The 23,790-nt window shown below is 38.1% G+C and overlaps 1 protein-coding gene across 4 annotated transcripts in view; it reads left to right on the top strand.

Annotated features, from left to right (window-relative positions):
• The window catches only part of SPIRE1 (spire type actin nucleation factor 1), a 123,960-nt gene that overhangs the window by 66,463 nt on the left and 33,707 nt on the right, over positions 1–23,790 (top strand). For all 4 annotated transcript variants that reach the window (XR_006171602.1, XM_042835936.1, XM_042835927.1 and 1 more), the window contains exons 4-6: positions 9,128–9,253; positions 19,548–19,631; positions 20,314–20,478. Coding sequence is in view for 3 of the 4 variants with exons in the window: in XM_042835936.1 (XP_042691870.1) it covers positions 9,128–9,253; positions 19,548–19,631; positions 20,314–20,478 (375 nt within the window). In the remaining variant the exon portion in view is untranslated. The remainder of the gene's footprint in view (positions 1–9,127; positions 9,254–19,547; positions 19,632–20,313; positions 20,479–23,790) is intronic.

Below are 23,790 nucleotides of genomic sequence, written 5' to 3'. Positions count from 1 at the left end.
TGATTTATGATTTTAGAATAAAATTTATGTATTTTAAGACTGTAGCAAGAGGTCAGCCTTTAGATTGCCCTAGAATCTCCATGATCTCTTTATTAGAAATAATGAAAATTATGTTCCATATGTGTTCTTTTGAGTTCATGACCTAAGAAAAACACCAATCACTACAAGATGTGTAACTATTCACTATAGTTTTCCATTCTAAATTTTTGTATGAAAACTGAAATCTTTTGTAGCAAATGGAATTACAAACAGACTAACACAGCAGGGATATCATGGCAAAATGCTGTAGTATTCTACATGATTTGAACAACTGTGACTTTGAGCCAAAGTTTTTTATTTTCTTAAACAGAAAGAGGATCCTGACCAGTTCAGTGGGCTTTGTATTGGCCTCAGTTCTTCACCAGCAAAAGAGAAATAGTAATTCAGAATCACAATGATAGGAGAATACATGTAACGTAGACTTGGTACTGGTTTGGGTACCTAATGTGGTCTTGCATGTGTGACAGAATGGTGGTTCTACTTCTGTTGCTGCCGTTGGCAAGAAAAGAAAAGCTGTAAAGCTGCCCTTCCCTCAAGTGTCTGAGCAGTCAGGGCAATACAAACACCATCTGCAGCCCCTACAGGTGGTTAATCCCACCTACGTATAGGGCGTATGTCAAGCCCGTTGATGCTAGATAATTCAATTTCTAGTAATTACCATACTCGAGGTAATTTCCAGGAATAGAGTGTACATAGAGAAAGTGGACAATAAAGCTCTCCATCTCTTGAAACAGACTGAGTTAAGGAGACAATAACACCTTTCACTTTCTGTCTCAGATATCTTCTTATGCTTGAATAAGCAAGGATATATATTTGGTTCGGAAATACAATGCTTTCTTTGTAATGCAGGCACAATAAATTGTGGATTAAGCAGTTTCCTTCAAACTTACCTTAAAGTGGCGTATGTTTTAAATATTAACATTTATGTAACTGATATGGTTTATAAGATAATTGCAGTTTAAATTTGGTAGCTAAAAATCTAAGCATACTTTCTTAGAAGAGGAAGAAGAAATTTTCTTTGTTTTCTGGAACCATCAGAGTTCCAAGACTTGATTTCCCTGACAAAAGCATTACAAATAAGGAGAGGGCACACTTAAAGGAATGGATTTCCATATGCTGAGATGTAATGAAAGCAAAATGAGACTGGTTAGAAGTTGCTGGCTTTATGCATTGGAGGTGAAGTTTAAAAGCTGTCATGTTTAGTGATGCAGTTTGTTTGGCTAAGCAGCTGGAAATCTGTTTTTTTGGATAGGAATGAAAAGCCATGCTTCAGGACAAAACATGAAAGCAAATTATTATTATGCCTGCTGAGGGAAGTTTCAGCACTTTACATAAAAATAAACAAGCTTCCCACACACATACATTTTAAAGCTCTATACATGAACTGCAAATTGCTGCCAAGGAAAGTGCATGTTTTTATTTTAGTTGATATATTTTAATTGGATTTTAAGTGGTTTGTGAATAAAACTGCTTTACATTAATGTATTGTCTCTCATTTAGTAAGTATCCAAACATCTGAACTGCTTAATAAGGAGATTAATGGGTAATGTGGGAGAATTGGTATGGAAAGAACTTTCCTTCCACGTTGCTCTCCTTCCTTTTTATATGTGTATCAGATTTTGTTTCTGTGCTGAGAGTTATTCCCAGTTGTTTTGTTGCCTTTTGATGATTTTTTTCTTACTCTTTTGTTCTTTATTTTCTACTGTTTTTCCAGAGATGCCCTATTTTGTTCATAGTTTCTGAAAGCTCAGGCCGCTTCATATGCTTGTACAGAGGCTTGAGAAGAAGAGAATAGAAGGGTGTATGCCCTGCTGCACATACCAAGCAGCTGGGTACAAAACCAAGTCAATTCTCTGCTGAGCAGCAGCAGTTCCAGTGAGAAGCACCCACCAGCTCTAAGGAGGGCCTGGGAAGCACATTTGACAGCCAAACAAGTTACAAGGCAGGGGCGCAACCTTCTGCTATCTGTTGTTTGGGTCTAAGTTATTTAATAATGTAAAGGGTGGTTCCACAACTTAATGGGCTTCTAGCTAAACAGCTGCACAGGTAACCCTGTTAATATGTACAGACACTCCCCTTCCCCTTTAATTATCCAGTGTTATCTTGTTTCCCCATCTATCTTCTACTCCACTTCTGAAGGTAGCTTTCTACCCAGATGCCTCAGTCCCATCCCTGGGGATGGTGCAGGGCTGGTGCTCTGCACGACAGGCAGAATGTGAGTGGTACAGATGAGAGCTGCTGAATGTGCACAGAGCTCCTGCCTTGTTGTGAAGCAGACAGCTTTAGAAAATGGTTGCTGCTGACAGGCTAACCAGTGGCTTTGCTGTACGTTGCAGGGGTTGACATTTCATGTAGAAGAATGGGAAAAATATCATTTGTAGGATTTTGCCCTTGCTCATCAATAATCCCATTTATGAGCCACTGAATAGTCAAAGAACAAGAGCCAGCAAATTCAGATTACAGCATATTTCTATTAATTCCTTCATTATTCTGCTAAAAAACAACAGAGTGTGGTTTCTCTGAAACTAACAGAGAATACAGCATTGGTTTTCACTTAATTGGCTCCTTTGAAACCATCTCCTTTGGGAAACAGGATGTTGTTAGTGCAGAGGGCACTGCAGAAAAACAGGCTAACAATACTTGTAACATGCATTCTAGCACAGCTGTATGCTGGGGGTATATTTGAGCTGTAATAATAGCTAAATAAATAGCTTTCAGGAAGAAATGAAAACTTGAATGTAGCTTTGTCAGGAAGCCTGCACTAGCACATAAAATTAGTTTGACTGTAAAACATAACATTTTCAAATTGTCCAGTGGAAATATCACTTCACAGAAACAGAGATTGACCTTCATTTGAAGTCCTTATTCTGATAGTCAAAAGATCAGATCGCTTAGAAAGGTAATATAGAAGATCACTGATCGTGAAAAATATGGGATTATGCTGACAATTTAAATGTAGTCTCTAACCTATACTTTAGTGTGATTTCCTTTTCTTAGCACATGTGAAAGTTCTAATTCCTGTCTCAAGTGTTAGCAATTGTGTTAAATATTTGTAAGACTTTTGTTTTCCCCCCTGAAGATAGTATCATTTAAATGTAACAGGATGAACACCACCTTCATCTTTGTTTCTGTTGCTGGAAAAGATTCCAGTTTATAAATAAGGCAGTTCAGTGAGTTGTTGTCTTACTGAAATTTTATCAAGATTATCATCACTGCTTAAATTTGGCTTAATAACATGGAAAAGTAGTTAAGACTATTTTCAAATAGTTGCTACATTTAAGAAAGTGAATCGTAGCACTCGGCACCTCAAGCGAATGGGCACCTGGAAAAAGTGGTGTCAGGATGGATATTCTGTGTAGAGGAAAATATTTGGGAAGAGTGCTTTTACTGTGCTTCATTGTGTTTCATACCAAGCGTTGTTGAATTGCTCAAGTTTTGCTTTTAAAATACAATTAAAAAAAAAAAGTTTAAAAATAAATGCAGTGGATAAAAAGTGCAGCCCTTCCCAAGCACTGTGTGTACTGTACCCTCATAACTTTTCATGTGTGTATTAAGCCATTTTGTGGGGAGAATCATTTAGAACATGGGTGCCCAACCTTTTGGCTGGCCCAGGCCATATTAAGGAAAGAGGAATTGTCTCGGGTACCCATAAAATGTAAAATATAGTTAATGTATGTAAGTAACAAAACTTGTTTTTTAATTTGTTTGTTTGTTTGTTTAAACATAATAGAGAGCAACAAAAGCATAAGACTTAGTGGGAATCATCAAACTTGTTTCTGTGAAACTCATGCATCAGTCTGGTTTGATGGAAGTGGGTGCAATTCTTTGTGAGTTCTCAAGGTGCTCAGCAGAGATTTCTGGTCTAATTTGACTCTTCCTGTGTTCTTCATCCTTGAAAACACAAATAGATGTACTGCCAAAAAGTGATGACATGAATAACATGAGTGAAGCAAGGGATATTTTTCTCTCGTAAGATAGGTCTCATAAAAGTCTGTTAAAGAGACACGATCAGTTTTTGCTATGTGTTGAGTGTCTGATTAGATGATTAGAACTGTATACATCCTGTTTGAAATGATCATTTTAAATATCTATTTAAAATTTATAAAAGCTTCTGAAGGTAGCTTTCCAGGAATAGTATCTTTCTGTGAATACTTTCTGTACTTTCTGTGAATTTGTTCATTGAGTTTATGGGTTAACAGCTACTCTGCTCCCATCCCTGTTGTGTTAGCATGGTCTTACCTTGTTAGTCTTCCCCTGAAGTCCTTTCTCACAGTACCTCAGGGAACAGCTCATCCTTGGCCTGCTGAGGAGCTGGGGCAAACCTCTGTCCAGAAAGGTCAGGAGAGCAACAGCTGGGTGAGCAACTCCAGCTGCTGTGACAGCTGCCTTTGAACTTGCACTGGGCAAAGCTCCCTTATAGGATGTACAAAGGTAGTCATAGCAGACAGAAACATCTTCTAGACTCCTGTCAAAACATGTCTTACTCCTTAACTTTGTTCTGAGTAATAATAAAGTTGAACAAAGTGCTAGGTTGAATTTTGTAAATAGACAGGTGGGTTTTTTTTTTCAGTAAGACTGCTTTTCCTGGTGAGGCAGATGGCTCCTTGAAGTTCACATTAATAGCAATAAAATGTGGTGATTGGACAAGTAGAAATGGTTTCAAACTTAAAGAGAGTAGATTTAGGTTAGATATAAGGAAAAAATATTTTACAATGAGGGTGGTGAGGCACTGGAACAGGTTGCACAGAGGGGTGGTGGATGCCCCATTCCTGGAGGTGTTCAAGGCCAGACTGGACAGGGCTCTGAGCAACCTGATCTGCTGTAGGTGTCCCTGTTCATTGCAGGGGAGTTGGACTAGGTGACCTTTAGAGGTCCCTTCCCACTGTAAGGATTCTGTGATTCTATGAAAATGATACATGTATTAAAATAAAAATAAACAACCCACCCCCAAAGAGTCACAACATCTGGTTCATTTGCATGGAGATAAAATCTTCCTGAAAATAACTTCAATTTGGGAAAACAGCTCAAGCTCAGTTATATTATCTGAGCCTGCTGCAGTTCTGTCCTGCAGGGGATGAAGCTAATGCCCTGCCCAGTTGCATGTTCAGTGATCTATTAGTTAAAAGTAGTTTTTCTCCTTTTGGCTAAGGAAAAGGTACATCTTTTAAGTCTTATGTTAATTCTCCAGTGCTTTAGATCACTTAACAGGCCTGGCATTTGCAGGATGGAAGTGCTGTTTGCATAATATCAATAGCTTTGCCATGGGAGAAAGAGATCCTTTATTTTCTGGTGTGCATTCATACAGACACTATGCCAGATGTTTTGGTGAAGTTTGCATTATTGCTTTCGCCAAAAAGATGGTTTTGCAAAACTTACCTTGATATTAGGAGGTGACTCAACTGTGAGTACTCACTGTAATTGTATGTAGTCCCTAATATTCAAACAGAGCCAAGAAATGCTGCTTAATCTCTTCTGATGGTTAAATTGTAATTTCTCTTAACGCTGATTTGGCTGACATGCTCTGTTTCCTAGTCAATTGAGGGTGATTTGGACCAAGGAGCTGGCAAGGCTACGGTATTTACGTAATGCCTTTTTTTCTGTGAACCTCAAATGTGGATGGAAACAGCCTCTAATCTTCTTAGTGATCTAAGCAAAGATTGAACGCTTTGGGTCAAGCTGGTTTTCGGATAGGCTCAGAAAACAAAACAAAATCAGAAAAAAGAAATCCCTTCACAGTGATTACAAATTGAAACATTACTGACCAAGCTAGTTAATATTTCAGTAGTTGATAATATTTTTGATACTCCCCTCATTTGCAAAGACCGTATAATTTGTTTTCAACCATGCTCTTTGAGACTTCTTGGAAGAAGAACAAACAACCCTTGTATTAGGCTCTGGGCACTGTTCGCATTCATTCCCGTTGGGATAGTTTTAAGTTGTATCATGAGGGATGAAAATGCAAGTGTCAGAATAAGCAGCGTTACAGAGGCTTCCCTTCCTTGATGAGCTTTGAATGGCTGGAAAAGATTGCAGACTTGACCTAAATCCTTCTTGCACATGGTAAGAGATGGAGCTCATGAGGTGGCTGTGTCTATAACTCAGTTATTAAAACATTCTGACTGATTTTTGTGGTGTGTTTCAGAAATGTGGCTTTTCAGACACTATTACTGTCAAATTAAAAATGTGTTTTAGAAAACAAAATAATTTAAGTGGATAAATATGGTGCACTTAAGCTAGAAGTGACACTGCACACTTCATTAGAAAAGACATTTCATACTTCATGTGTCTTGACTCCCTGTTTTTTTTTCTGAACAGTGTGCAAGTGCAGTAGATACAAATGAAGGGGAAAAAAATTAGTTTATCTTACTAGCAGTTTAGTTTTTCTTCAGGCTTAGTTCCCCTATCCAGAAAAAGTATGTTAAGACATGTAATGTGAGTTCACACTATCTAAAATTACTCAGATCGATTTTTCAGAGCATGAAAGCTTGTAAGAGCTGCTGGTCCTCTGAAAATCTGCATTCTCATGCTTAAAAACCAAATGGTTCACTTCTTATGTGGTTACTTTTCTGCTGGCTGTAACAGCAGACATGTATTTTTTTTCTTTACTTCACATTCAGTAATAGAATCAAGATTATATCCATCCCCTGCTTGAACTTGCCACTGCTGCATTCATTAACGTTCTGAATATTTGATGCAAATTGTTTCTAATTAACATGCTTCTAAATAAAGAAAAAAAGGTATTCTTAAATACATGTGTGCCATCTGATTAAATAGCATTTTATTCTCTGCTATGAAGACCTTTACAATTTTAGGACCTTTTTGAAATTGTTGTTCTTATTATCCTTTTACAGCCATTATTATTCCTGTAAGTGGTGCATCGTAGAATGAAACCCTTTTTATCTGTGTTGTAGTTAATAACTAGAAATAGCCTTCTGAAAACATAGTAAGGCAGGTAAGAACATGATTAGTTATTGAGAGAAAAGAATGCCAATTAACCATACTCTGCTTTAAAGTAGTATAATTTTGACTTTTCCACTAAGCAAAGGGAAATACTTAACAGCTGCTGTCTTTGCAGTGTGAGTTGTCAAGGTAGCATACATTAGAAAGAGAGAAATGCTTCTGTGTCATTTTTTCTCCCTTCACCTGCAAAGTAGAAAATATGATTTGCTAAAAAATAATATGTTTTTTTAAATGTCTCAACTTTGCCACTATGGTTACCCGGAAGTAGGTATAAACAGCATAAGAAAAGTTTGGTTCTCATCATAAAGCATCATATAGCATCATAAAATTTGAAAACATTTAGGAAGGAAGGAAAAAATCTATATACGCTTTTCAATATATGTGCATATATTCTTTTTTAAGGGCTCAAAATGTTTATACACACATGGTTGCAGTAATCAGGGTAGATTATCACAGGAGTCCAGATGGTGCTTGTGAGATTTTATCGAGGAAGTCGATCAAATCTGACCATTGGATTCAGTGTTGTTATACCAACTGAAAGAAATACAAAATAAAATGGAGGTTGTGGCCTTAGAAAGCAGTCAGTCAGTGAGATTAAGCCAATTTAACATTGCTCAGCCCTTCCTCCCTTCTCCCCCCTCTCCCCATTCCAGCAGCATGATCCCATTACTCCTTTTTGGCTGCTCTGCTACACGTGTCCAAGCCACAGAGAACACCATCTCCTTCACCGTGTTGGTTTTTGCCTGGGTGAGAAATTCTCTCGGCACTGGGGAACAAACGGGGGTGCCAGCATCAGTGGGAACCCACAGCCAGAGGCCACAGAACAGCATCTGGGAATGGCAGTGTGGATTTAAGTCAGACTGAAAACAACGTGAAGTGCAGCCAGAGCTCTACATGTATTGTGCCCTCTGTAACCACTGCTGTAACACAGGAGAACACAGAGAAATATGCCACTAGGCTAATTAAGGGCTCTTCTTCTAAAGAGGCTTTTGTTTCAAGCTTTGCTTCTGCAGATCTTCTGAATGTAGCCGTTTATTTCCTCAGGTTTAGGCTTGTCCATAGTCTTAGCTGTAGAGAAAATAGCCTTTATGAAACCACAGTAACAAGGCAAATTTTAAAGCCTTGGTTAAGATTTTGTCTTATTTTAATATATACACCAATATGGTACAGGATATGCAAATTTTATGTTTTGCACTGGGTATGTAAGCATTTAACACTAGCATACTGTTGTAGACATTATTTTATTGTTTTGTTTCTGACAAAGATTTCTTGCATTACTAATAAGAAATGGTTGCAACTCAAGGAAAGTGTAAGAAAAAGACTTTAACCATGAGCACGAGTGCTCAGCTATTCTATAATAGCCCTGTTCATGAAGCTGGATGTTGCTTACATGTATGTTATTTGAAATAGAAAGACTTATTTAAGTGAGGCTTCTCTTGTCAGAGAGGGGATCTGCATGTTTTCCTCTAAAAGCAGTGTCAATCTGACTTCTGCTTTAGTGGAAGTTGTGAATGGTTATTAGTGATTTCAGTAGGATTTTGGAGTTTTTTCAAGCTTAGTGTGTATGAAAAAAATCTATTAATATTTCTTTAAATCAGCTGCATCTGTTTCTGAAAACATCCATGAATGTCTTATTTGAAAGCCAGTGCTTTTGCAGCTCTTGCTGATTTTTAAAATATTTGTACCACTTCAGTAAATGAGATCAGATTCAGCTTGACCACTGCTTTCACAAGCTGATAGGGATACAGTTCTCTTCCACATCAAAAGAAAGTAAAGAAATGTACAATGTTAAAACTGGTTTGAATTAGGTACACTTTCCCAAATTTAATACTGCAAGATTGCTTTCTTTCCCATTCACTACTGTCTTTTTTCTTTTTTCTTCTTCCTTCTTTCTTCTTTTTTTCTTTTTTTGAATAAAAAGGCAATGTCTTGGTTTATCCACTTTTACAGAATGAGATCAACCAGTCTTAGAAAACATACCGCAATTTCCACCTTAGTTTAAATGTCCTTACTGGATTTTTGTGCCTTAAATATCCCATTGTATTTCCTTTCATTTTATCTCATGCTCTGTACTGATAATTAAAGCAATGGGGCACTGTTTGTAATTGCTATTTATTTTTCTCTCTAGCTGTGCGCCGCCCACCTGCCAACCCGATCAGAGGCACCAAACCACTATCAAGCAGTGTGCCGAGCTCTGTTTGCTGAAACAATGGAGCTGTACACTTTCTTGGCCAAAATTAAAAGTGCAAAAGAGGTAAGCTTTTGAACTTGTTTTTATGTGAATTAGGATTACAAAATCACTTCTGTACCCAGCCAGCTGTAGATGTCAAATGCATCTGAAAACTGACGGTAGTGTTAAGGCAGAGTAGTTCTACAGCCAAGTTATGGTGGGGTTTGCATTATGTTATGGTTTTTTTTAGTTTTCCTTTGGTCTATCAGCATCTGCATCACCATCATAGGAATTGTCAGTAATTGTGACCAGTCTATTTGGGAGGAAACCAGAGCCTTTACTTGGAATGTTCTTTCATTCCAGCATACAAATATGCGATGTGTTTGAGTCTGAAAACTTTCTGGTGTTTCAGGGATGTTGTTAAGAGTCTGAGCTTTAACTGTTGTTCCTCAGCTCCTTCTTATGCCTTGTCTTTGGCTGGGAATTTTCTAGGTTCTTCTTGCTCGTGTTTTGTCCCCAGTCAGCAACTTTCCTTACCTTTCCTGTATGGTTGGCTTGTCTGTCACGTACTTCACAGCAGAGTCAACTGAAATAAATAAATACATAAATCCACTTGTAGGTAATGCTTCCTGTGTTTACTGCTGGCTTGGTTGTTACTGTTGTCTGAAAGGCCATCCTATGAACCACTTCAGTTAAATGATTTGGCGGAAGAATAACTTTGAGGGCGGGTGGATTTTTCTTGATGATGGTTGATAGTTTTGGTGATCTGATCTGCAGAATAGCTCCATAAATTGTCTCATATTAACACATCATGTTTATTTCATTGGAAAGCCAGCGAGTGGGGGGAAAGGCAGAAAGGTAAGGGTGCTTTTAAAGACTGGCTTCTTCACAAAAGCCAATCTGACGATTACTCTTTTTTAATAAAAATCTGAGGGATTTTCTTCTGTGTAAGGTCCAAATAACCTTTTGAAAAGCAGTGGAAAATCTTACAGGTTGATACAACTATTATGCTTCTCAAAGAGGCTGAGCTGTTTCACCCGTGCGTGCATACTCCCACTACTTTGCTTCTGCTGATCCTAGAAAAAGTATGCAGCAAGTAAATAAAAAGTAAAAAATGATAATAAAAAAAGAATCTGTCCTTGTCAAGTTAATGAGCTGAATCAGCTCATTGTTGGGTCAGATGGGCCCCGGAGCAGCACAAGAGAGTTCTGTTGTCACACTGGTGGAAGATGCAACCAGTCAGAGGCATAAGAGGCTGGTGCTGTTCTTCCTGTTCAGAGACATGGCTGAGATGAATCCATCCAATGGGGACACTCCTCCAGTGATATTTTTCTATTGCACAGGGTCAAGTTTCACCTCCATTTGTCCTCCAGTCCTTCTCAAGCTGAAAGCAATTTTTAAACAGAAGCAGTATCATATGCGGATAATTTCGACAGTGTCAGCATGGCTAAAGAGCCACTTGTTTTCTGAAGTGCCTGTGGTACAGTTCATCTGCACTCAATGCAGATAACACCGAGAGCATCTCAGTTCTAAAGCCATCTCCTGAACGTTGACATCATTAATTTCACATCTGAGCATTTGACTGCTCCTTATTGTCCCAACCATTGGATATACTAATTGAATGATGTGTGCTAGAAATGTCTTAACTAACAGCTAGTGCAAAGTCTGTGCTGAGGCTCGAAGATAAGACCCTTTGGGCTTCTTTTTCCCAGTTAGAGAAGTGCATTTCCAGCAGTTATTAAAGATTTCAATGACATTAAGTGGTAATGAGGTGTCTGTATTGCCAGTGTTGCAGTGAAATGCTGTGTTTTATAATTATTTCAATTATCTTAAAAACATTTTTTTGTTTATTAAAATAAGCATAGGGATGTTTTGAATGTGTAGATTATTTAATCATCTTGTAACTGGACATAAAAATCCAACATCTGATAACACCACAGAACATACTATGAGTTAATTGCAAGGGAAGGGAACCATTTGCCTCTCAAAGGCTCTTAGGGATTGTTTCAAAGCACATTTAGGTCAGAGGAGGTAATCCTTGTAGATGGAATTCTGGCCCTACCGAAACCAATGAGACCTTATCACTGCACTTCCTGAAGCCAGAATTTTGATCCTTTGATTTAATTTTAGCCTGAATCAGTCTCCCTGTGGGCATAAAAGAAATGAGCAAGAAAATAGTCCAGAAGCAGCTTGTAAGACCATTAATTCCTTTTCTGATGTGCGAGACCCTTGCTTGTAGTTTTTATCCAACTATAGGTTCAGATACAGCATGACTCTTGAAAATAACGTAGCATAAAAAAGAAAAATAGATGAAGCAAATACAAGATGGAATGCTGTAAATCTTGTTATTACCATTTTTAAATAACCTCTATGGTTTATACTTTAGACAGGTAGAAGTCACGTGATCATGGCAGGTTTGTACCACTGAAAACTGCAATATTATTGATGTGTTCTTATTCAAATACATGGAAGAATCTTGAATTCTTGTGAGGAATATGGTTAAGCACAATTCAAGTCAATAAATTCCCTTTCATTTTTTAATGGTCATATGGGTAAGGGTATAAAGGACAGAAATGTATCATACTTAAGTGAGAATATTTTATCATCATCAATTTGTAGTGATTGCAGTGATAAGGAATTGGGGAAAAACAAGTCATACGTATCAGCTTCAATTAAAAAAAAGAACAAATTTATACTGTGTAATATTGTGTCTCTTATACTAAAGATAGCAGGAGTTTTAAACTATTAGTTTATTTTGAAAACTGGGAACTTAATTTGGAGAGCTTCCTTTAGAATCCTTCAAACCTAGACACAGTTGTGGCAATGAGATGAAAATAAAATTAAAAATTCTGAATAGGGGGGGAATCCTCTAAAATGACTTGAAGTAACTTTCCTCTGAATAAAGGCCACTTGGGCTCATACTAGGACAATTGTGTTGTATCTGGAGATCCATTTCCCAGATACATGAAGCTCACTCTTTTTGCTCAATAGGCACTTAAACAGCCAACAGAATTTCAGTGGAAGAGGGAGAACTGGTCTGCAGAAATTCAGTCTCCAAGAATAGACTAAATCTGATCTTGTAGTATAGCACAGAATGGGGTCAGCAGCAAAGTATGCTTTGAAACAGGTAGAAAAAAATATTACTGTGATGCTGTTTTCAATTTGACTCCATACCAACTTGTCAGAATTTTGAAAGTTATTGGCATTTAAGTGGGCTGGATCAGGGACAGGATGTATAGACCTGTAGGATCATGTTTAGTTACCAGCACATCTACCAGGCATCCACGTGTTTCCAGTCTGTCATGTGAACATTGCTATCATCATAGCAAATGGAGCATAGCTTCAGATAGGGCTTTACTGGCACGCATTTGGGTGAATGCATTACTCAGAAATGATGAAACAGTGAGTGAGCCATTAATGTCATCTCCATGGATGTCACATAAAATGTTTCAGGCATTTTGTCACATACTTGATATTATTGGATTTGGATTAAAATCCATTTGAATTTTATTTCCGGTGTGATTCTTTGTGTTTAAGGGGTCAGCAGCAGAGATGACTTGCAGACAGGCAGATGACGTTTCCACTTTTAAACAAGAGAATGAAATGTTAGGTCTAATAGTTGTAAAGGGAGGACTCAAGCCAGAGATGAGACAGGTATAATACTACCATTGCAATAATTAAATAAAACCAACAGAATAACAGCAGTAAAAATGCATATTTCTTCAGAATAAGAGCAGCAAGTCCCAGAGTGGGGTTGAAATTTAGTTCATTAATCTGACCTAACTTTGCATCTTTTTGCAGGGTAAAGATATTGTGTCATGTTTACTGGGTTGGTTTATTTTCCAGCTTCCTGGAAGCATCTGTATGCTGCTCAGGCTCTGCAAAAGTTACCCTTGCTGCACATGCACCCTGTGTACCATCTGCTGCCATCCAAAGTGGTCTTTGGATGGGCTAAGATCTACTAACTCCATATCCCGCTGTGCAGACACTTACAGGTGATGTCAAAAATAAGACACAGCTTATTTCTCGCCTTAGGCGGGAAGCTTTTAAAATTGCAGTAAGGAACTTCCTCAAAAAGGGGATTTCCTCATTCTTAGTTTAACAGTGGACAACGCTGTTAAATGGACAACAAGGTGGAGGAAATTTATGTGTGTGTGAAGGTAGCTTGAATGACTATGAAAATGAATGTAGTCTGAAAGAAAAGATCTGCAAGAAAGACATTGAGGCCCTGGAACGTGTTCTATGATTTTTTTTTTCCAGAATCATCAAAAAGTCATTGAGATCACCTTTGCTGGCACCTAGTAATAGACAGAACTGAAGGTACAAATGATTGATAGCCATGAGATAAATGTTGTGGAGTATCTGTAAAGGGTCACATATATTGCTCAAAGATGGCAACAAGTGTGACTCTGAGAGACACAGAGGCTATTTAAGCAAGGAATACAGAAATCGCTGTTATAGACTGGAGTGCAGATCCACTCTGCTGTCTGTGTTGTGAGGCTGATTTATGGAGAGGTTATCTTCCCTAGTCCTCCTTCAACTCCATGTTACAGCCCAGGCTTACTTCCTTCTGAAGGAAATGCTCCACATGTGCTTACTGCCTGAGTGACCAGTAATGCATCCTTGCTGCAAAAAAGGTTTATGGTGTCTAGGGCTGCATTAGGTAAAGTATTGCCAGCAGGCCGAGGGAGGTGATCCTTCTTGTTGGTGAGGCCATGCTGACAGTGCAGAGTCCAGTTCTGGGCTCCCAGTATAAGAGAGACATGGACATACTGAGGAGAGTCCAATGAAGGGCCAGGAAGACGATGAAGGGAAATATATCTCCTGTGAGGACAGGATGAGTGAGCTGGGACTGTTCAGCCTGGAGAAGAAGAGGCTCAGGAGGGAATGATATCAATGTCTATAAACACTGGAAGGGTGGATGCAAAGGGAACAGGGCCAGGCTCTTTTCAGTGGTGCCCAGTGCCAGCACAGGAGGTTCCCTCTGAACAGCAGGCAGCACTTCTGTGCTGTGCAGGTGACGGAGCACTGGCACAGGCTGCACAGAGGCTGTGGGGTCTCCTCCTTGGAGGTCTGCAGAAGCTGCCCGGCCGTGGGCCTGGGCACCCTGCTCTGGTGGCCCTGCTGCGGTGGGGCTGGGACTGGGGGATATGAAAAGTACTGCCCACTTCAGCTGTTCTGGGATCTTGTGAGTGGTACCCACCAATACTGATCTCAGCCTGTAGCAGAACTAATCGTTTGTGACTGAGCTGTGAGTGGTAAACACACAACTGGCACAGCTGGTGCTTAAAGGCAGCATGTGATGTGGATAGCAGTTTACTACAGCAAGCATTTTGTAGGTACATGTCTTAATGTGCTACTTGTCTCAAAATTGACACATATCTCCAAATTTCTTGAAATGGAGGCACATCCTGAAGTACAAAGATTAATGTTCCTACCAAATAATTAAAATTTTATATAGTTTTTTAGTTGCTCACATCTTCAATTGCAGTGGGAGTTCATTGAAAACTTGTCCATAATTTCATTATGCACGGTATGCCTTTTAATTAACTAAGTTGTTAGTAGATTACAGATGAGTCTCCAATCTGTTATTTCTGTACTGCTAAACTCTGCTACCTATGATTTCTATCCTTTCTAATATAAAATCACAATTCTTTCAGTCTGTCTGGATATATTTTAACATTACATATAGGAAAATGTTAATCTGCAAAGCATAATAAAACAGGTAATAAAAATTAAATTGTTCCTTTTTTTTTCCCCTCTAGCTTCATGCTATGTAAAGGCTCAACTGGAAAACAGTTAATTAAGAAAGTAGATTGTTACTTTTCATTTAACATGGCTATACTGGTGTATTATTGTACAAAATATTGTTACAAAGGTAGTTAGTTAATAGGTACCTAAATAATGTTAATGGATAACTTATTTTGGAAATACAGTCATTAACCAAGTTACTCCTAATAGTCTCATGACTATGAAAGTTGTTAAATGCACTTGCTTGGATTATCAGAGAGCTCAGCTGGAGAAACTGATCCACAAACCTTTCTGCTTTTACCTTGATCTGCCTGCACTCCCAGGCTTTCAGTGATTACATTTCTGCAACTGTGTTGTCATCAAGCTTGCGACCACATCACAATTTGTTTGATCCCTCAGTTTTGGAGCCACTGCAATCTTTTTAATGAGGGAGAAGTCTACTTGTTTTATAGTGTGTGTGTGTGTTGTGGGCATTGTAATTCAGTTTTTCAAATATTTGGTTGGTTTCTTTTGTTTGTGTTTCCCTCTTTATTAATAGTATGTTAAGAAGTACTGCTGCTTAAGGTCACTACTGCTCTTTCTGGAACCCACACCACTGTTTATGAGAAAATTTTTTCTGATATTCAGTGATAATCTTAAAATGATATGAAGAATGAGGGAATTTTTTAGAGACTGATGAAACTTCCTTCAACAATTGTCACCTGAGTTAAAGGAGTTTGGGCATCTTCATAAAGAGCACATTTCTTATGAAGAAAGGCTGAGGGGGCTGTGCTTGTTCAACCTGAAGAAGAGAAGGCAGCAGGGAGCCTCGTTGTTGCCTTTCTGTACTTAAAGGGAGCTTATAAGCAGGAGGGAGACTGACATTTTACATGAGCAGATAGTGATACAACAAGGGGGGAAGATTTATTTTGGATGTTAGGAAGAAGTTTCTTACTTTGAGTGTTGTGGAGTGGTGGAAGAGGTTTGCCAGAGAAGCTGTGGTGCCCCATCCCTGAAGGCACTCAAGGCCAGGTTGGATGGGCCTGGGCAGCTGAGCTAGCAGCCCTGCTGATGCCAAGGCGTTGGGGATGGCTGGGCTTTGAGGTCGCTTCCAACCCAAGCCATTCTGTGATTCTGTGAAGTGGCGTAATGCTGCTGGCTGAGCCTTTGGAGTTTAAATCAGGATGGATAGTTGAATACATAAAAGCAGTTTTTCCCCAAAGACGTGTTACATATTTTTAATTGACACAAAAGGTGGAAGAACACATTATTAGTTTCCCTAATAGCAGTGTAAGAAGAATCACTTGCATCAGTGACCAAACGAACAAGAATTCATATTCTGGGAACTGCAGGTGGTTGTGTTGTGAGACTGGTGAAAGACAAAATGAAGATCTGCATTCCTGAGAATATCATTTTCAATAAAACATTGTGTTTTAGAGCACTTTGTGGAAGCAAGTCCTTGATGCTTTGCTGACAAGTGCCTTACATAAGCTCCCATCTGTCACTAGGCATAGGAGTGCATGTCCCAAATGGGGGACAAATGTGGGACACAGAGCAGCAGCAAATCAGCTGCCAACTTTTAATAGCGCAGGAAGACATTTAAAGAAATTTGGTAATTTTGTTACTAGCATTTATCACACAGTGCAGTTGGAGAAAAAAAAGGCCAAATGCTGTAATGGTTTAAAAAAGCCAGAGCTGTTGAAACCCTTGCTGCCTACACATCTAACCCTTATTTCCTGAATGTGTGCCCAGCCTGTAATAGATGAATCAGATCTGTGGTATGGGTCTGAGGTTCTGGGATCATTTAGAAAAACCCTTTTAAGATATTTTTACTTTCTAAAAAGGAAACCCATTTAGGCTTATTGTATTTATTATTCTGTAATGGATTTCCTTAATCCACCCTCCCGTGGGTAAGAACAAATGGACACAGCAGCTGAGGTTAGTCAAAGGTTTTGGACCAAATGAAGTTTTACAAATGGTCTGGTGTGTTGTAAATGTTTGGTTTCCATAATTTACGACTGCAACGTATTCTGAAACCTACTGATAATGGCAGAGGGTGCTGGAAGGAAATGGTAATATTTCATTTTGTCTAGAAATTTAAACGTAATCATTTGTCATTGTGAATTTATTCCTTCCTAAGCAGCACCTGACAGATGAAGAAGAATTAGAGAAATTTTCATAAATCCTGACTGCAAGGACAGAGTATTGTTTCTTTTTCTCCTGATTTTCCAAAGCTATCTATATTTTACAGCGATGGAAATTACTTCACAGTTCTCTAATTACTGAATGATGAGCCGCTTTTAGGGGGTCTGAGCTGTTGCGGGTAAGACAGATGTATGCCAGTGACAAAGTGAGTTGTTCTCCCTGCAGGTTTTCCTCCCCAAACAGCTCAGTGTTGGGTGGAGTGTGTGTCTGTGCCCACACTGAGAAGTGCCTGGAGCTCTCAGCTGGATGAGGAGGAGAAGGATTCTAGCCTCAGCAGTAGCCTGTGCTTTTGCCAGCTCATTTGTGTTGTACCACTTCTCTTTGGGAGACCTGCTGCATGGATGCTGGGTTTGGCTCTCGTAGCTCCCCAGTGTTTGATAGCCAGCATCACTTACACCTGAGCTTTCTGAAATAGAAACTCCCCCTTTAGCTATGTTACAGATAAACTAATTAGGTGGTTGCCTTATTTGGAAGATCTTTCAGATGTTTAGGTGTTGGGTTTTGGGTTGTTGTTTTTTTTTCCATTTCTTATTCTTTACTGTGAAGAAAAACATGTTGTAGTCTTTTTAGCTTCATGGAATATTTATGTCAGCCAAAGGCATCAGCCTTTGGGCATAAATCTGCCCAGTTAAGTGTATTGTAGGGAACATCACTGCTGAAGTGGGTAATTGCTGCAGGTCTTGCTAAACAAAGTGAAGATTAAGCATCTGGAACATGTTAATTTTAAAAAATTAATACGTACCTTCCAGCAGGTACATGGAAAGGAGGAGCAAATCTGACAGCTGTGAGTTCATTTGCTGAAGATAATTATTTATTATGATGAAGGAAAAGGAGAAAGCCTTCAAATGATTTTATGGTTTGCAATTTATTAGTAAATGTTAGCCTTTCACAAGAAAGCAAATAAATTACAGTTCAAGATACCACCATCCTCAAAATTATTACTTCAGCTTTGGAAATAACACAGAAAAGAAGAAATGCTGGATGGGAAAATATGCATAAATGAGGCTTTTGTGTTACTAGTTCTTACCATTTTTATTGCTTTTTTTCCCTATGAAAAAGGATTATGGCTTGTAAGTGTTAGACTGAATGCTGTGCACTGCAGCAGAGCCAACACAAGTTTTCATGTGAACAGTCTTTCCCAGCTGGGCATTCTGTGGCAATGCTGCAAGTCATGCCAAAAGATTCCTGGAGTATGCGGTGGTAACTTACTTCTGTAGCATAGGTGATTTATGGGTTTTCTGAGAGTCTTCCTATAAATTATGTATTGTTTTTTATAGCACAGGGGTGGTATTTCTTCTTTGATGTGAAAGCAAGTGTGCTATTCGCTTAAATAAGACAATAAATAATCCATCTGCTGTCTTTCCAAAACCTCCGTGGTGGCTGACTCACTCGCGTCTCTGTCATCAGCTGTGGCAGATACTTGTTACGTGTACAAGTTAAGCCCTTCTCCAGTGCTTGCATTTCTTCACTAGAAATGAGTACAGCCGAGGAACTACTTGTGGGAAAAGATGTTTTACAAATTATGCTTATTTTTAAGCTTTCTGGAAGCTGAGATGCTGAATTGAGTCATGTTTAGGTCCATTAAAAGAAGAACTTGAGTGCTGAACAGCATGAGGAATGTTTTTAACACACAGATAATATGTCTCTATCAGACCTCTGGACTATAGGTTTAGTCTTATATAATAATGAATTTGTTTAATAAAGCAGAAGATTTAACCATCAATTTTAATACATAAGTAACAAGAAAACAGATCAAATTAAACATCGGTAAGGATTTCCTGGAAAATGTTCTGTTAAAGTGGAATGCAATGGAGTATTAGAAATTTGTTTGTAGTGCTGATTCTAGAAAATTTCAATACAGAAGCAAAATAGAAAATAGCATTTTGAGTACGCAGTTATTTGTGAATAGGATCATGTCTCTAAAGTCACTCAAACCACAGATTTAAATCTTTTACTTGCATTTGCCTGTATGTGAGCTTGCCTGTTTGTTCACTGTAACTTTCATTAGTATAAAAGCTTTGTTATTCCCCTTTGCAAACATTTTCCATATTTGCATCATCTTATCTTGTTCGTAAATAGTAATTTTTACTTATAAAAGGTTCATTCCCCTGCCTCACTCAAGATTTTAGATTCTGAGTAATAAAACCATGTAATTGTGCTATACGGGCTATTTAATTTCTATATAAATACAAGTCTGTCACTATTCTATTTAAAGGATTTCACATAGTTTATTTCTCCTTGTAACTGGTTTCCTGGGAATTCTCATTCTGCACAAATAAGCTGTCTTGCATTTGGCAAGTAACAGTACTTTTGTTATGAAGTGTTCCCTTTTCTATTTTGGAGTTTAACAAACTTGCTAGTTTTTTGGGTTTTTTTTTCCTGTGCATTGCTTTAAAGTATTGCCACAATTTAGTTTATTGGCTAATTTTCTTTTCATTGGCAGAATCTGAAGAAGATTCAAGAAATGGATAAAGAGACAAGTGATGAATCCAGCACAGATCTTGATGAATTAAAGAATGCTGACTGGGTAAGACAATAATTGAATACTGATTCATCATCATCAATAATTTATAAATCTTCAAAATGCTTAACTAAAATTGTTTATTAAAGTCAATGTTAATTGAAATCCTCAATTTCGATCTCCTATCCACTACCTATTCTTCCTCCTCTCCAACCGTTGCCACTGCTCAAAAATAGGAGGGAAATGCACATGGTAAGCAGAGCAAAAGAAAATTGGGTACAGAATGTGTTACTTACTAGATCTCAGGATTTGGAGTCTGTTCCACAATTTCTGTGTGAATTGCTGCTAGAAATTTTTTCAGAAATAATGAAGGCCTAAGGGAAACAAAGTTTAGGATTCTATCACTGTTACAGTTCACATCACACTAGTTGTACATCTAGAAACTTTTCTGATGTGCATACGTACTTGAAATGGCAGTTTGGACGCATGTTAGGAGAACTTTGAAATCCTTTTACTGTATTCAGTGATGAATATCACTTGAGGTGAGACTGAGGCGTGAAAAAAGTTTTCATAATGGTCATGAGGGTTAAAAATAGGGTTATATAAGATAACAACAAACAAAATGGGGTTTGGTTGATGGGTTAGAGTGATACAGTTGAATATATTTGGTGGTGTCCTGAAAGGGGAATGAGCAACAATCTGGGTTGGTATGCAAGCATTAAATATAATTTTGCTCTCTTCTCTTCAGGCTCGTTTTTGGGTACAGGTGATGCGGGATTTACGAAACGGTGTCAAACTCAAGAAAGTCCAAGAGCGTCAATACAACCCACTCCCCATAGAATATCAGCTCACACCATATGAAATGCTGATGGATGATATTAGATCCAAACGATATACCTTAAGAAAGGTCATGGTGAGTCACGAGCATTACCAGAATTTGTCAAATCTGAAATGTTACTTGATTTTTTACTTTCTTTTTTCATTTCTTCATTTAGATAGCATTGATCGTGGGTTTTATATGGCATCTTAAATCTGCGTAGTATATTGATGAGAAAAATGTGAAAGTAACAAATGAGTGTTTTGTTTTCCATATGGCAGGCAGTTAAAATTTTGAAAGACGTTCTTATCACATGCTTGAACAAAATATTCCTGTTGGTTTTATGATAACTGTAGTAATCATACCAAGAGTCCTGTCATACTAAGATGTGTTTTAGGCTTCTGCTGGGGAGAACATTTTTGTTGAGATGCAACCTAATTTATGCAATATAAATATGGCATTCCAGAATATAAAGTGCTCTCTTGTTGTTACATGAGTGATAGGTACTGTGATGGAAAAGGAAAACACACAGTGTTTGAAAACTTAAATTGCTATGATCTGCTAATAATTTTCAAGGAGTGCATTCTGTAAAACATTTTAACTCTTCAATTTGTAGAAGTACAGCTCAATTATTTTCAGCATATCCTACCTGAAAAAAAACAATGCTTGAGCAAATTGGAGAGGATTGATGAGCCTCCTCCTAGATCCTAAGAAAGGTGCTTGTAAGATTGACCTGAGGAACTCTTCTCATCAGGACTCATTTGATATCTACTGGCATCTCCCAGTTCTTTTGGTTTCTATTGTGTTCAACATTATGATGTTCTTCCTGATAATGCAGCAAGTGACTTAAAGCGACTTAAAGCGACTTAAAGTGACTTAGTGACTTATCCTTACTAGGACATTTTAAATCCTTTTGTCAAAGGCATGTATTTGGTCAGTATCAATATTCATGCCCTGCACTCACTATCTATGCCTGTTATTAGTTAGAGAGGAAGCATATTGTTAGAATATCCAGTATTCATCTATATTTGCATTCCTGAAATAAAGGTGACAAAACTTTTGCTAGTGAGAAAGCCATGTTTCCAGAAGAAAAATTCAGAGATGAAAGAAGCAGCAAGCATGTAGTTCTATTAAAGATTACTAGAGAAAATAACAAAGCAGGAAAAAGTTGGAACTATGACATGGAGAATAAATAAATGAATCCTGTTACAGTGTAAGTGCCTTTTGTTGTATGAGGTGAAAGTATTTTCCTTATCAAGGTCTGAATTTAGGCAATCAGGTTTTTGTCTGCAGCAATTTTTCTGGAGCAATTTTCTTTTAAGTCATTAGGTTAAAATATCCAGGAATGATGTCCATCTATCTTTACGCTAACAATTTAGAAAGTAGTGCTATCTGCTCCCACTGCCCACTGCAAAAGAACAGTTCCCTCAGCTCCTTAATTACTGTATGCAATCAGGATAGTAGCTGTGTTTGAATGGGAACCCCTGGGTCATCTGTTCTTGCTTTTGGCATGCTGGGCTTTAATTCATCTGTTCAGCAGGATCCTGCCTCTTCTGAGGAGATTTTCTTCATTATCTAGTAGGTCTTGGAGGCACAGCTGCTCCCCTGTTCATCCAGGCTCTCACTGTAGATGAAATCCTTGCAAGCATCTATTTTTGTCCTTCTGTCTTGCCTTCTAGGTAGATCCAAATTGACCTCTGGGCACAAACATGAATTGAGATTCCAATCAGCTGCAGGTACAGGACCTGTAGTGTTGTCTCTGAAGCAATTGCTGCCTTGGTCTAACAACTGCTAGTGACTTGCCATTAGAAAAACAGCTTCTTTCTTATTATAAGCTGTCCAACCTATAATCTAGCTTCTGCTGCAGGGTGTGCAGCAGAATGTGCAAAGCACGCGCAATAATAATGCAGTTTGATATGATATGTGTGGAGCCTGAAGGATTTGTACAGAATTACAATTTTGGTTAGATGTCATAAATACAGCATCTTTTAGCTGACTGCTGTGGGTTGGAACTAATTATATATATTCCCATTGGAGGAGACTGTCACGCTTCTTGAAAAAAAGGAAAAAATGACAAGAACCCCAAATCTGAATTTTAAAGCAGCCTGGGAAGGATGGATTACATTTCTTTCTATCAGTCAAAACAGAGGTTTGGCATAATTTTTATTAGGAACATTTTTTAATTTTCACTTACAGGTACTATTTTTAGAATTGATAGCTTGTGAAAATGCATGCTGCTAATGATAACAAGAGGTAGATCATTTTAAAGTAAATAAAATGTAACATGAATTCTTTTCTCTTTATGAACATAAGGCTGTGTTAAAGACTAGCATTATCTGTCCCTGGCTGCTCAGTAGTCAGGAAAGGAACTGTTATTCCTGCAAGGTGCATTGCTTAGGAACTATTTCAGTGTTTCAGATTGTCAGTAGTTGTTATCAGATGCCAATAATTGGAGCTGTTGTTTCTCATAAGTGATCTGTGATAGAGCAGTTATTCAAAATGTCTTGAAGATGTAAAACATCAAATTCTGGATTTTTGCAAATAATTGGTGTAAGTAATTTCAGTGACCTCTACATTTCTGTTTCAGTACATATAAAAATAATTCCAGATTCATCATCTCTGTCATTCTGGTGCAAGAGTCATTGTTTCTGTGGTTGTCACAGAAACAGGATTACTTTCATCCCAGCATTTTTTGTAATCTTTGCACGTTTACCTGAGCAGCTAAAAAAAAAATAGATTTTTTTTTTCTCCTACGGAGCTCTCACTGACAGCAAGTTAGAATTGCAAAACAATTGGCAGAGTCTTGGCTATTGGGAAATTTGAATTACTCTGACAAATTTATTTTTTCTTTTCCAACGCCTACGTGTAAATCTGCAGCTTTTAGTTTCTCTTCCATTCACAGTGAGTTCTCCTTCCTGCCCACCTCCCCTCTCCAAGATGTGAGTTGCCCATTCTATTTGTTGAGCAGTAGGCAGTTCTTACATTAGTTTTTCAGTACATGATTCTGAGGTACCTTCTATATAGTATCCAAACATATTATTATTATTGCTTAATAATTAAATTCTTAAATTATGGTGCTCATATCTCAGTATTAGAGCTTTCCACAAATGTCTTTGGTACAGTAGGATTCGCTTGACTATTTTACTGAAGGTGAACTTAGGCTTGTACACTTAAGTTATTGCTGTCAAAAATATCCAGCCATTTAGATGTCTCATCTGGGAATCCTCTGGTGTGGTTGTTCGGGTAGTTTCAACATAAAATATTTATTTCATTATAGTATTCAAAATCTTACAGTGTTTAAATTAACTGCAGTAACAGTTATAAATGAAATTTCAGACATTTCAAGGACGTGATGGATGTGAGGAGGCCATCATCAGGGACAACTCCAGCCAACTTGTCCAGTTGGGC

Source organism: Centrocercus urophasianus, unplaced genomic scaffold, assembly GCF_019232065.1.
Source record: "Centrocercus urophasianus isolate 14NV4802_14NV808 unplaced genomic scaffold, USGS_Curo_1.0 seq_11, whole genome shotgun sequence".
NCBI lineage: Eukaryota > Metazoa > Chordata > Aves > Galliformes > Phasianidae > Centrocercus > Centrocercus urophasianus.
The sequence above is the reverse complement of the archived record's forward strand: the minus strand, read 5'-3'. Positions and strand labels throughout refer to the sequence as shown.